The sequence below is a fragment of the Phyllostomus hastatus genome, unplaced genomic scaffold (assembly GCF_019186645.2).
Source record: "Phyllostomus hastatus isolate PE091 unplaced genomic scaffold, TTU_PhHast_1.1 phas_scaffold_1674, whole genome shotgun sequence".
NCBI classification, from domain to species: Eukaryota; Metazoa; Chordata; class Mammalia; order Chiroptera; family Phyllostomidae; genus Phyllostomus; species Phyllostomus hastatus.
The window spans coordinates 9,892,714-9,907,808 of NW_025334011.1; the positions used below are offsets into that span (position 1 = coordinate 9,892,714).

A 15,095-nucleotide genomic window follows, 5' to 3' on the forward strand; every position below is an offset into this window, starting at 1 on the left:
TTTTTTATTCCTACACCACATAGTATGTGATCTCCAGCTCTGTCATTGTGTCCCAGGGATCTTCTTTTAATATTCAGAATTCCCTTCCCTCCATGTTTTCAATAAAGGAGGTCAATAGATGAGAGAGAGAGAGAGAGAGAGAGAGAGAGAGGGAGGGAGAGAGAGAGAGAGAGAGAGAGAGAGAGAGAGAGAGAGAGAGAGAGAGAGTGTGTGTGTGTGTGTGTGTGTGTGTGTGTGTGTGTGTACATGCCAGTTCTGGATTGCATACTTTTAATTAACATAGTAGAGACTTAGACTTCAGAATAGTTATTTTTAGTACTATTTTGTACTCAGTAGAAGACAGGAAACGGATTTTACAGCCTTGGTTTATTTAATATCATTCCAGTAACCAGGAGTGGGTTGCCCAGTCTCAGGGACTCCACACATCATTGAGAGCCTGAACACAAATGCTTGCACTGGGACTTGCTAAGCCTCATTTATGCTTTTGTTACTGAAGCCTTGTTTAAAGCACTTTCTACGATATGTGTACTGCAATTAGATTATTGGCACCAGACTCCCTTGCAAGTATTAACCATTTATTTTTAAGATGCTATTCTTTTATTAAGGTCTTACTTTTGAATCATTGCATATTTTTTCATAAGAAATTAAATTTAAATGTTGCCCCTTCTCTCCAGACTTCTATATTCCTAATTTCTTTCTTTCCACTCCCTCCACTTTTGCTCTCTTCATATTGTTCAGGAGACGAAAATTAAGTACACTATTTTTTTACATGGTTGAATCTTCTAAGGGGCATGGTTAGTTAAATAAGATTTTATAGATTTGGCTATACATGATGTTTAGTAATAGGTGATTGTTTGCCTTATTGATGATTAAGCCACATGTTTGCTTATCTCTTTTCCTGTTGGATTCCAAAATGTTACCACACAGGAAAAATTGCCAAACTATATCAGTGAATTTTTCTGGGGTAAAAGAAAAAAAATTAGAGTCTATCATATCACATGACTGTGCCATGTTATTCAGTATGAGAGCCACTAACCACCTGTGGGAATTTAAGATTAATTAGAATTAAATTAAAAAATTCAGCCCTTCAGGTACATGAGTCACTTTTTATTCAAGTGCTCGATAACCACATGTGACTAGTCCAAATTAGTATTGATTAAGCAGATACAGAACATTTTCAACATCACAGAAAGTTCTCGTAGACAACCTGAGGTGAAGTCTATACCTGTTACTTATTAATTGTATTAGAATTAAAAAATCATTTTGGCTTTATATTTTCTTCCCTGGAATTATTGAAAAGCAGAATTTCAGTATTTTTGGAAACAGTGAACGGTGCAAAGTTACTTAGAATAATTTTTACTTTCCTGTCAACTTCATTTTTAAAATTATGTACTGAAGTAAAATACATAAGAATGTAGGGTTGCCAGAATTTTGAATTCTAGAACATTTAAAAAATTCTCAATATAGTACAAAGTCCAGAGGTGGGCAGAATAGGGGTGGGTTCTTGGACAAGGATCTAGAGAAGATGATTAGAAAGAGGAGCTGACCGTTTTTAAAGAAACAACTCAGGCCCTGGCCAGGTAGCTCAGTTGGTTGGAGTGTCCACCCTTGCACCGAAAGGTTGTGGGTTCAATCTCGGATCAGGGCACGTAACTAGGTTGTGGGTTTCATTCCTGCTCGGGGCGCCTATGGGAGGCAACCAATTGATGTTTGTGTCTCACATCAGTGTTTCTCTCCCTCTCTTTCCTTTCCTCTCTCTTAAAACACACACACACAATAAAACATATCCTCAGATGAGGATTGAAAAGTAAAAATAAAAGATAAAAGACAGAAGAAGCAAATTAAGTGGGGAAATAATTTAAGGTATGTGATTTTATGTTGTAATTGTAGTAGCAATAGAAATCAATGTAGAAAAATGAGAAACCATGAGGAACAAAAAATGAAGGGAGAGAGGTGAAGAGGAATCACCATTAATCCTGTGATCATTGAAAACAGCCATTACTGTGTGTTGCATATCTGTCCAGCCTCCTTTCTGTGTCCTCCACGGAGGTCACATTCATTCAGCAGTGAGCAAGGTCAGTGGAGAACACAGATGAGTCTGAGAGGCAGGCAAGCAGCGTGATCAAGAGCTCTGATGTTGAGCCAAATGCCCTGAGTTTGAAATCGCAGCTGTGCCATTTACTGTTTGTGGGGCCACAGCAACTCATTTCTGTCCTGTCTACCTGTTTATAAAATGGGATGCTGGTGCTGTCTACCATTAGTGTTCTTGAAGGTTAAGTGACTGAGATATGGCCCTCATTGAAGACTATATTACTAATAGTGCTGATAACTATTATGTAGGTAATACAGGCACATGGTATCTAATACATATAAGCCTCTATATTTATTATTGAAGGAAAGCAGACATTTAATCAAATAGTTGCAATAAAGTTGTAAGTGTGTATGAGAGGGTAAGCTCAGTGATAGTATATGTTGAGATAATCTAATTCTTGATCATTAAAGAAAATTAATTTAGCCCTTAGGATAATTGGTTTTAAATTATTCTGTAATAGTTTTTCAAATCCAAAACTTTTTATGAGTCTGTGTTCTTGAAAATGTGTTTATTACTCAGATGTAATAAGTGTTTAATAGTTCCAAGATATTAAGTAAAAGTGTCACCCTGATTACTCTGGTAATATCATAAGTGTCAAAATTATTTTGCTGACGCTTTGCATTATGTACCAGGTTGCCAAAAAAGTAATAGAATCCTCTCTGAGCAAGAGCATCAGGGAATTCAAAATAAAATCTATCTTCCAGACTTTTTATAAGGGAGTTTGGTTAGCTTTGACTATATTTAAAGAGTGTATCACTTGATACCTACTAGAAACAGAAAATTTGTGAAGTGCAACTGTTTTTCATATAGTATAGTGGGGGCAGTTTGGTCAACTATAAATAAGAGGCTAAAGTAAGTTTTCATGTGTAAAATTTTTTTAAGCGAAGCTCTGTAAGAGCTGAAATAGATTAAACAATGGCCGACAGCTTTGAATGTGTCAAAGCATCTTTCATTTCTTAGCTATAATACTAGAATCTTAAAAGAACTCTGTTGGTCTTATAATGATTTAAAGTACTTGCCTTAGTGCTTCTTGTATGATGATGATGGGAAATTAAGTGCCAAATTATTTGTATTTATTAATATAATTTTCCCAGATGGAAAATTATTTTATTTACACTAACTAGTTATGAGAAGTATTTCAAATTATGAGAAATCCCTTCATTTCTTAGAAATTTGAATTTTCAGGGTGAAGTTGGCAATTTGGAAAAAAAATACTAAGTAGAAGCACAGTGTGTTCCTGGAGTGCTGGACTCAGGAACCCACACGGCACCGGCTGCCGCACTCAGCGGTGATTGCAAACCCAACTGTCGGGATGCGGCTGCAGGTTTACTGCTTTGCTTTAATCATAAGTTATGTCTTTAGCAGGAATATAAACTACAACCAATGCTTGAAGTATTGAAGCAATATGTTTAAGAACCTAAAGGTTTTATTATGCTAATGTTTGTTGGGGCCAAAAACAAAAGACGACCCAAGGTGTAGTTTCAATGTGGGTTTTATTTGATGATGATTTTTTTTTCTGTTTGACTTCATGTTATGAACACTGGACCATAGTCACAGATGAATTATGCATATGTATTTGTCATTTATAGGTTTATATACACATAATTTTTATTTAGAATGTTCATTGATTGGTTTCTGTTTCCAGTGATAAAAATAGTTAAATATATCAGATTGTTTGCTAGCAGTTAAACTTATATTCATTTGCCTTTCTTCCAGATTCATGAAAAACTACACTACTATGAGAAGCAGAACCCTGTGCCTATCCTTCACGGCGCAGCCGCCCTGGCTGACGATGTAAGTGTGCCTTTCTGAGATCACCGGGGCAGGTCTCCCACAGGCATAGCCTCCGCAGAACTCACCCCTGGTGCAGACAGAGGTGCGCGATACTATGAGTGAAAACCTGAAGAAGTTGCAAATGTTTCCAAAAGGCCTGTCATCACAGAGTTTACACTGATACTATGCTGATTTTCACTCTCCTGTTATAAAAATTTTGCATGTAGATACCCTCTTGTTCTGCCTTGGCAACTACGTAATAGAAATTTTAGTCTAATCCTCTAGGGGAGAGAGAAGCTGTCAGCTATTAGAGCATGCAGAAAGTCACAGACAAGAGGAATGCTTTGGAGAAATAAAGACAAATGAGATAGCTCTATTGCTGACAGTACTAAAAAATGACAGATACTAGTATAGGAATGAGGCATATAAAATACATAAAAAGACAGGATTGTTTTTAAAATGGATTATAAAGCATAGTCATGATTTATGGGTATTAGGCCTTTCCAAATTACCTTCATAACCAAAAAATAAATTTTAGAAGCAGTTGGCATTGATGGAGTAGTTAATTTCCTGTAGCTATAATTTTATTTTCAATCTGGAGTAGGGAACCAACTTGCTGTTTCTTACTGTTAACTTTCGGACTCGGATGAATTGAGAGCACACCTGGGTAAACTATAAGGGACACCAAGCTAGACGAGAAATATGTTTCGTGTGAAGGTTGGTTTTAGTGACCTCCTGAAGGTAATTTGTTGCTTTTTAAGTTTTTACTTTGTTATGTTAAAACCTATTTTAATTCAGTTTAGTAAAATATCAGAGCCATAAGTATCAAGAAAATGGCCATTTTCAGAAGTTGATTTTCTTTGATATATTTTTTATTCTAATTTAGAAATTAAAGCATGTGTAATAAATCTCCAAGTTGTTTAGTTCCCAAACACTTTTACTTCCATTTTTCTCTATAGAAATGACAAATTACAAGGATGTTTCAGTGTATGTATTTTATAAGGAAGTTTACTTCTGAATTATAAAACCAAAACTTTTAAAGGGAAGGTGAACAAAAGTGTACATATAATTCTACAAAAAGCTTCAATTGTCACTTGAGAAAGTTAAATTAAAAAAAAATTTAGAATTGAAGCTTTGGGGAAATATTTGTTTATAAACCAATGTAATTGAGGCCCAATTATATCATGATAATATTGCTTTTTTAAAAAAATTAGCAACTAATATGTAAATATGGTAAAACAGCATTTCGTAATTCATCAGAGCAATGTACTGAAATGTTAAAAAATATCATGACCAATAAGTGCAAAGAGCCATTTGCATTGTTTTATAACTTAATTCTGTAAAAATGTTACCTTAAAAAATATAACAGCACCTTTTAAAATGTAATCAAGGAATATAACAATTTTATCAAATTTTAATTTTTTGTGTATAATTTCTATTTCATTTTTTGTTTAGAGAAAAGTCCTTTTCCAGAGATAAAAACAATTATTTGTATAGTGTAGTATAAATAATAGGGGCAAATTTTATGCAATGTTTTAAGAATGTTTTTTAAATGAAAATATATGTACATACTTTGAATTCTGTATTGCATATTTCATAATTCTAATCCTCTTTTTTCTATTTGTCTTGCTTTTCTTCATATGAAAGTTATATGATCCTTCCCATAGCCTAAAATTGAAATTTTCATGGGAAGATCTCTTAATGAAGAACATGAGGCAGGTTCAAAGCTCTAGTCCTTGCTTTAGCTAGAACCAGCAAATGGGATTTTTTTTTTTAAGTTTATTGACTTTACAGAGAGAGAAAAGGTGGAGAGAGAGACAGAGAGAGACAGACAGACATCTGTTTTTCCACCCCTTTATGCATTCGTTGGTTGATTCATGCACGTGCCCTGACCAGGGATCCAATGCACAACCTTGTTGCATCAGTGTGACGCTCCCTGAACTACTCAGCCAGGGCCCAGTTGGGGATTCTTGATCATTTTAGTAGAATACACTCAGCATTTTTGGTACTGGAGTAGTAGTCAAACTATTATAAGTCATTTTATGGTTAACCTGGTTTATATTTAACAGACTCCTTAGTCTGCGTAGATAAACATAATATAAGGTTTGGACCTTTGCCTTGTTAGAAGCATTCTAGTTCTTTTTACCTAAGCTCTAAACAGCAAGCTACTGTGGGTTTTTGGAAACCCTGTGGATTTCACCACCTCATTCAGAGCTTTTTCTTTCTTTCTTCCTTTTTTTCTTTTTTTCTTTTTTTTTTTAAATAGTGTCAAAGTTTAATCCAGTCCTTTTCACAAGTAGTCCTTTGTCTGCATGCAAAAGGCCATTTGGTAGATGAAGTGCTGGGGTTCGCCCTCATTGCAATAAATCAAGTGATCTGGCTGATGTGATTCCTTGGGCTGTGCTTAGTCAAGAGGCTGGGCTGGGATCTAGGCTACCAAGGGCCTGAAAAGAAGAGCAGTGATTGATAGTCTGTTTTCTTGCATACCGACTTGTTCTTAATCACTGGATAGTCGCAAGGTAGATTTTTAGTGGTCACACATGGAACTACATAATGCTCTTATTAAATGTTCTTTATGTCAATGTGATTTCTCTTGCAGCTGGCTGAAGAGCTTCAGAACAAGCCATTAAATAGTGAGATCAGAGAGCTGTTGAAACTACTGTCAAAACCCAATGTGAAGGTGAGGACATGCAATAAATATCTTCCAAAAAGGCCACTTTCTGAGACTTCAGATGAATTTTGTTTTGAGCTTCAATTTTCAGGGAAATTTATTTTCAATAAGTGCATAGTATTTTAATAGTCTAAATCTCATTAAGGAAAAATAGTTGAGCTTTTGATGATAATCTTGTGACAAATTATAAAATACTTTAATTGAGAAACTGAATTTAAGTTGGCAGATACAATATGGCTTCAAGGTTATTTTGTTTTTAAATAAAGTTATGAGTTCAGAATACAGAACCTAGTAGTGATTTGGTTTATGTTCATTTTACTTGGCTCGTTAATGGTATTCCAATATATTTGACAACTGTATCTGTTTTTCCGTAAGATCATTTTAACATTGCTTCTTCCCACTTCCCCCTCTTACCTCTTTACCAATTCATGTTTTAGTATATATACCCTGCCATTTTCCAGAACAGAGCAATTTTCTAGTGCGAACACCACCAAAATATTGGTAGATGGGTTTTAATTCTCCTTGCCATTTTCCTCCCATTTTATCACTTAGTATTTCTCCTTTAAATGTGATTAGTCAACAGAAAGTATTTTGAAATTTTTCTGTTAATTCGAAGGTCTTAAGTGTACTAAATCCTAAAAACCTTTACATTTTAGATTTGACTTTACTGCATTTGTATGTAAAATATTGTTCATGAGTCAAAATTACATATGGATTACATAATTCTGTGATGAAAATGATTAGCTATGATGATTTCCGGTAAGCATATATAGACTATTGGGTGAAAATTTCTGCCTTGATGCAAAAACTGGTTTCTAACTTTCTTGAAGAATCGCCATTGGAAGTGTGCTATATATGTCTTAAATTAATATTTTAAAAAAGGGAAAGATAGTATTAAGTAAAAGATAAGTGAAGACATGTATGGATTATAGTTTCTAATCCCTGAAGGTAAGTATAAATACATGAATATATTATATATTGCTATCGAGGGTAAATGGACCATGATTACTAATATGAGAGGAATTGACTTGTAATGGTACAGAAAACATGGGTTAAATTTTAGTTCTAAAAAATAAGGAGGGATTGAGCTAAAAGGACTCATGGGCAATAGAGTGGTGATTGCGGTGGGGAGGGGGATATAAGGGGACTAAATGGTAATGGAGAAAATACAATAAAAAAATAAACAAAAAAGAATAAGGATCTTCCTAGAGCAGAATAGTTGCTTGATACTAAGGCAAAGTGTGTGGAAAGGTTAAGAGCTCAGAGGAGACTCATAGACAGATAATGCCCTTAAAATTTCTTCATTTGGTCTTAGACTGCACTCAAGAAGTTAATATTAACCTTAGCATGGTAAGGTTAGCTATGAGAAGCCTGTTACACTTCTTATTGAGAAGTATTATCTTGGCTTGAGCATTAGAAATTTCTGACCAAAACCAAACCAAACATGATTTTGGTTTTCTATTCAAGGGTGTTTAAAATGAAATAGCTAATAAGAAGTGGATTATACTGAGTTGAAACTGGTATTTGGCTGGAGAGGGAGTTATGATTTTAGATAGTATTATGCTCTACCATTGGTTAAAAACTTTATAACTAAATACTTAAACTTTATTGTGGCAGAAATAATTTAGATGAATGATTTTATTTTTCATATTTACATAGCAATGCGACTAAAGAATGGCTTAGAAGTCAGTGTGAAATAATTTGTAGAAAGTGAGTAAGGTTCTAAGCATGTGATGTTGCTGCCTTTTTCTAGTTAGCCAGTCTTGGGAAGAAAATAACTTTCTTCCCTTTTTGACCTAACATTTAACATTATTTTCCTTGAAACCATTTATATTAATCATTATCAGTTTGAATGTCAGTTTTATAGATATTACTTTAAGAAGGGTAGCTCCAAAACAGACTATTTTAGGAAATAATCAACAACTCCTTTTTTTCTTGGAAATAAACTAAAATATTTGCTTTTTTCTTAAAGATGAAGGAAGGTACAGTAGAATATGATATGTATACATGAATTGTTAGTTGAACTAGCTGTTAAAATATGAAAAATGAATTTTGGGGTAGTAATTTGAATATTACCATTTTTTAGTGGATAAAGTAAGTAATTATTTACTTTTAAAGGTATTGTTTCATTTTAAATATTCACTTCACAATACTGAAAAGAAGTGTGAGATGCACATCCAAAGTAATAATGACTTTTTAAACCAAAACAGATAAATGCAACCAATTATGTAGCCACTGTGGGAAGGTAATACATGTATCTGACAGGTTGGCCAGCTCTTTTTGAAAAATTTTATCAATTTCTCTGGTAATTTGTGTCATTGGAGTCAGATCTTCATTCGTCGATTCCTGTATATTTATTTAATAGGCCCTATAGGTACAACTTATAGAAGATACATATGTTAATGAAGGTGATAGGAGAAACGTTGGGTAAAAAAAGGGAGCATGTGGAAATAATGTGGAACACAGAGAAGTGGTGGAAGGAAGCTTCCCAGAGGATGTGGCCTATAAGTTGAGTTGTGAAGGTTGAGTGTGAGGTAGCTGAAGGGGGAAGAGGAGAGAGAGGAGCTGTGGGTGGGAGGTGAAAAATAAATGTTTTGAATAAGGTGCATAGTATATGAAATTTCATAAAGAAAATAACGTCAAGTTTGAGGATGTGAGATAAGTTCAGTTTGGCTGAACAGTGCTTTGTGAAGAAGGAGGGGCAGAAGTTTAGAGCTAGGCAGCAGAGCCTCTGATGGGGGTGGGGACATGCATCCAGGTTTTCCCAGGATGGTCTGGTGTACGCCTGTAGTCCCAGCATTATTATTAATAGCCCCTTTTCCATTTCTGTTGTTTCTTTAGATAATAAATTATGTGGTCACCCTAACTGTGAGCTTTTTTAAAAGCCTGGATTTTATCCTGAGGTCAGTGGAAAGTCATTGAAAGCATTTAAATAGGCCAGTGACATCATCACTCTGTATGGAATGTGCAGAACGGTTACCTGGGGTGGAGCAGTAGTGGTAAGGTGGGAGGAGTAGGGTGCTGAGTGGCGGGAGGCCAGTTGGGAGCTTTCAGAACTGATTCAGGTGAAACATAACCGTGGCCTTGATGACTGAGGGATGGGAGAAAGGAAGTGGGGGATAGGTAGAATTGGATATGACTTCAGTACATGGTATTGGGGCAGGTGGTTAACCACTGGGAGAAAGTAAGGAACTCCCCTACTAGAATGAATTCCAAATAGATGGAAGATGTAAGTGTAAAAAATGGAACAATAATGGTATAGAGAAGAAGCATTCACAACGTTAGGCGTGCACACACACACACAAAGTTAAAAAATTCATCACTGAGGTTAGAATATTTATATGAACAATTTATGATACTTGTCTTATTAAGGTGATAGTTAATTACTGTAATTTTACCTTTTAGGAAGCACTTTGATACTTTTGAAAATACACAGAAAAATTTATTTGATAATACATAATTGTACTTTTATTTCAAACTGTAGAGCAGTAGAAGCCCCTGTCCTCATTGCTTTGTTAGTGAAGATGAGCATTCCTTTTGATGCTTAATGACTTTTTGTTTTTTTCTGTGGAGTTACAGTTTCTTCACGTGCCTTTACTTACGACCAATCTTAATTGGCTACATTACCTTTCATTCCTTTTTGTATATATAAATTGAATATTTACATTTTCCCAATTTAAGTAGGATAATAGAATATACTATTTACTATTTCTTTGTTTTGTTTTGTGGACTTTTAACATTTGGATATTTTGGACTTCTCTTTGGATCAACATTACTCAATAATGTCTATAAAATTTAGTCTTATTGTTCAAATCTTAAAGTCCAAGAAACAATAGATGATGAGCAAAGGAAAATGGTACTGAATAGCAGCCAGCCCAAATAAATACAATAGAATGTTGGTGACATTTAGGGGCATTGATGGAAGGATGTTGATTTTTACAAAGACTTTGTTTCTAGGGGAGGCAAAGGGAGTCATTAACATGTACAAACTATTCCTAGGCATCAAATTGTCACATTAAGGTAGGTCAAGCTCTATGAGGCACCATTTAATGGCTCATTTTTAATAAAACAGTGAAGGGATATCATCTTTAGAACAGGGTATAATTATTTAGGAAGTTGGGAGAAATTTAGTGGACTTGTAAAATGCAATAAAATAAGATTTGTTGAAATTTTTTAGCTTTCCAAAACACTGACTTGTAAGAAATTACTCATTGCCTGAGCATGCAGAATGGATGAGATTTCATTAAAACATGCTAAAGGGAAAAGTTAAGCTTCCTTCTGGAGGAATAAATCAAAGTTACTCACTTTATGAGTTGGATACTTAATTCTGTGGACCTGACAGATACTTAGAACAGGGGGTTCACTTCAGGGGGTCCAAGGCAATGAGAAGTTGTGGCCTGATGCGTTACAAGGCCTGGTGTTCAATTTCCTGCAGGTTTGTCTGAGGGACAGGTAAACCCATTAGTTGTGATTGGTAGTTATGGCACGTGGAAACACAATTTTCATTTAAGTATTGCCTTTCAAAAGAAAAATCTGTATATTGAAGAATAAGGTCACCACAGTTAAAACAGGTTGTCCAAAATAGAAATGTCGCTAACCAAAAATAGTTGTAAAACAAAGATACTAAAAATTAGAAACTTGATATCTATAAATCTTAAAAGTATATTTTGGAATCCAGACATGGAAATCGTTAAGCTAAGGAAGAAAAGAACGTAGCTGTTGTTCTTATTATTGCCTAACTATATACTAATCACTTTATTTTAAAATATGTTCATTAGCTATCTCTATTGTTTTTACTGTGTGTGTGTGTGTGTACGGTAGTTATAATAGACACCCAGATGGTGGACATTGCTGATGTTCTTCATTCCTCGTGTGGACACCTAGTCCTGTCAGCTGTCATTCTTCCTGTCTGAAAGACTTCTAACATTTTTTTTTTTTGATACGTATCTGCTGGTGATGAATTTCTTCAGCTTTTGTATGTCTAAAAATCTTCAATATCTTTTCACTTCTTAAAGGTTCTTTTTAAACTAGGTATAGAATTTTAGGTTAATAGTATTTTTCTTTGAGTATTTTAAAGATGTCGCTCCATTGTCTTGTGATTTACATTGTTTCTGATGAGAAATGTTGTCATTTTTTAAAATATTTTATTTATTTATTTTGAGAGAGGGAAGGGAGGGAGGAGAGAGAGAGAGAGAGAGAGAGAGAGAGAGAGAGAGAGAGAGAGAGAGAGAAACAGAAACATCAATGTGCGGTTGCTGGGGGCTGTGGCCTGCAACCCAGGCATGTGCCCTGACTGGGAATTGAACCTGCGATGCTTTGGTTCGCAGCCCGCACTCAATCCACTGAGCTACGCCAGCCAGGGCAGAAATGTTGTCATTTTAATCTTGTTTTCTTTTATGTATAATGTGCTTTTTTCCTTTGGGTGACTTTAAATTTTTCTCTTTATCACTTGTTTTTAAGCAGTTTGGTATTACTTCTTTTATGTTTCTTGTGGTTAGATGCATTGAGCTTCTCAAACTGATGCGGATCCTGGCCTGCTGGATCCACATATGTTGTGGCTGCTAGTGAACAAATACACACGGACTGGAGAAGTCCTGTGGAGAAAAAGGGATGGCATGGCTACTCTCTGAGAGAGAGTGGGGGAGAGGCCTGAGGCCCCTGCCTGGACAGGCTTTTGTTTTTCTGGGTACATTACATGGAGGGTAGTCCTCATTTACTATGCACAGGTTACATTTTTACAGAGGACTGCCTTTTTACAGATAACAAAGGAAAGAATGCTGCTAAGAGGTTTAGCACAGACTTTTAGGAAGTTACAGTAAATACTTGCTGCCTCAGTTCAGGGTGAGGGATTTTTAGCAAAAGCAAGTCTCATAGCAGTCTAGGTACAATGCAGGTCTGATTCCCCATGGGAAAACCTCTCCATGGGCATGGTCCTTTGTGCTGATTCGCTCCCCATTGGTTTTCCACGTGAGTGCTGAGCTACATTTCCATGCTATGCGAAACGGTTCTCTGCATTGAACATGTGGCTTTTTTTTTTTTTGTCAAGTTTGCAATATTTTCTGCAAGATAATTTCCTACAATATTTCTTCAGATATTTTTTAGCATCCCTCCTTTCTTTGGAGATGTCAATTTTGGGTATATGTTAGGCCACTGAAATTGTCCTATAGGGCAATAATAATCTTTTCATAATTTTTTCACTATATGTTATCTTTGTGTTTCATTTTGGATAGTTATTTTGGGGGTCTGGGAACACTCAACAGTTTTTTATAAAAATTAATGGTAATCGTTTTTTTCATGCTGATTAGGCTTATAAAATTTTCATAGCAATGCCCTACTTTGGGATATCGGGGGACACCTATTTTGCTGTTGGATAATAATTTGTTGGGAGAAGGGACTAACCTATGTGCTGTTAGATGTTTAGATGTGTCCCTGGCCTCTATGCACTAGATGTCAGTAGCATCCCCCAAATTGTGACAAATCAAAAATACAGTGGTATTTCAGTACTTGTTAATTTGTTCTGGAACTCATGAGGAATGCTGAAACTTATGAGTGCTGAGCAAGCAACAAGGGCTGAAACATTTTTTTTTTTTTTCGTCAAAATGCTATGAGTACAGGGTTTGACGAGTTCTGAAGCCCACGCTTACTGAGATGTGACTGTATCTCTAAATACTGCCCAATGGCCCCAGGGGAGTAAAAATGCCCTCACTTAAGAACCACAGCTTTAATCCTTTTGGTAGTTTTATCTTACGCAAGCCTTGGCTAAGTAACTGGCTAAGGATTTGGGCCGAACCTCCCGCAGATCTTCAGAGCTCTGTCTCATGCAGTTCTCTCCTCTCCCATCCTCTTCCCTGAGAACTTTAGCCCTTAACCTCTCTGGATTCCCAGCTCTGTTTTCTGAACTTAGGGAGACCACTGAGTTCTACCTGGATTTCTTCTCCTCCCAGCATGTCCGGGAAACTCTCCAGGCGGCAACCTGGGGCCTTCCTAGGGCTCGTGTTTGTTTCCTGTCTCTCAGTGATCACTGCCCTTCATCAGATAGCCATTGTCTTCGAAAGCCATTGTTACATTATCCTTTTTTATTGAAAGTTTTCTCGAGTCAGTCACTGTTAACTTTGTCTTGGCCTACATCCTTATTCTCAAGTGATAATTTACTTAGATGTAATTCTGGGCTGGCTGTTATTTTTTTTCTAAGCACAATCTTCTAGTTTCCATGGCTGCTGCTGATCAATCAGCTCTCAATCAAATTTTTTTCCTTTCCGATGATTTTTTTCTCTCTCCGGTGTTTTGAAGATCTTCTCTTTGTCTTCGGCATTATGCTGTTTCACTATGTTGTATCTCAGCATTGGTTTCTTTTTATTCTTCCTGCTTCCTAAAGGATTTATTGGGCTTCCTGAATATTCAGACTCTGTCTCTCATCAGTCTTCAAATATCTGCAGTCATTATCTCTGGATATTTCACTATCTTATGCTGTTAATTCTTCCCCTTTGAAACTCTGATTGGATACAAAAAGCTCCAACCATAAAGGAAAAAATATTAATTAGACTCACTAAAATTAGCATTCTTATTAGTGTTCATCAAAAAACACTAATAAGAAAGTGCCAGCTACCAAATGGGAAAATATATTTGTATCACATGTACCCAACAAAGGCTTGCATCTAGTATATTATAAAGAATTCTTACAATTAAGAAGAAGAATATGGAATAAAAATGTGTAAGCATTGTGAATCAGCATCTCACAAAAGAAGATATTCACATACCCCATAAACATAAGGAAAGGTTTTCATTATCATTAGCTGTAAGAAAAATGAAATTTTAACCACAGGAAGATACCTCTGCACATTCAAAATGGCCAAATTCAAACTAATAATATAAATTATGGGAATTATATGATGCATCTAGAACTTGCATAAGCTGTTTGTGGGGTTATAATTGGAAAAACTTTTTATTTACTAATGTTGACTATACTTATAACTGATGGTCTAGAGATTTCACTTTTTAATATACTTAACCAAATTATACATACCAGTGTGTGTGTGTGTATCAAAAGACATGAAATATTAACAGCATTATTTATTATAGTCAGGGACTGAAAACCATCTAAATGCCTGTCCACAATGAGCATAAAGGATGAGGGCACTAGGGAGGTATTCATATGTTGTAATGCTCTATAGCAATGAAAAGTGAGTGACTGCTGCTACCAGTAGCAGTGTGGATGTTGCATTTTATGCAACATAAGTGCATAAAATGAATATGCACTTATAATTCTGTAAATATGTATGCAGTATTTAAATAGCGGCAGAACTACCACCTTCAGGGGAACAAAGGTCAGGATAATTAGGAAGGAGCATAAGTGGGGGCTCCTGGGGTTCAGTTATGCTGTATTTCCTGTTTGGGGGGATGTTTACATGGGAATATTCATTATTGAAAATTTCTGGTGTATGCTTATAAATTGTGTATTTTACTGTGTATATAAAAAAGCTTAATTAAAAAATAGATACCATGTCTTTGCCATCTTAGCACTTCTATTTCAGTAGCTAGCAAATATTAAACATATGCATA

At 35.5% G+C, this 15,095-nt stretch overlaps 1 protein-coding gene across 3 annotated transcripts in view; it reads left to right on the top strand.

Moving 5' to 3' along the window:
• The window catches only part of MPP7 (MAGUK p55 scaffold protein 7), a 246,821-nt gene that overhangs the window by 135,704 nt on the left and 96,022 nt on the right, over nucleotides 1–15,095 (top strand). For all 3 annotated transcript variants that reach the window (XM_045858056.1, XM_045858058.1, XM_045858057.1), the window contains exons 4-5: nucleotides 3,809–3,886; nucleotides 6,465–6,545. In XM_045858056.1, coding sequence (XP_045714012.1) covers nucleotides 3,809–3,886; nucleotides 6,465–6,545 — 159 coding nt within the window. The remainder of the gene's footprint in view (nucleotides 1–3,808; nucleotides 3,887–6,464; nucleotides 6,546–15,095) is intronic.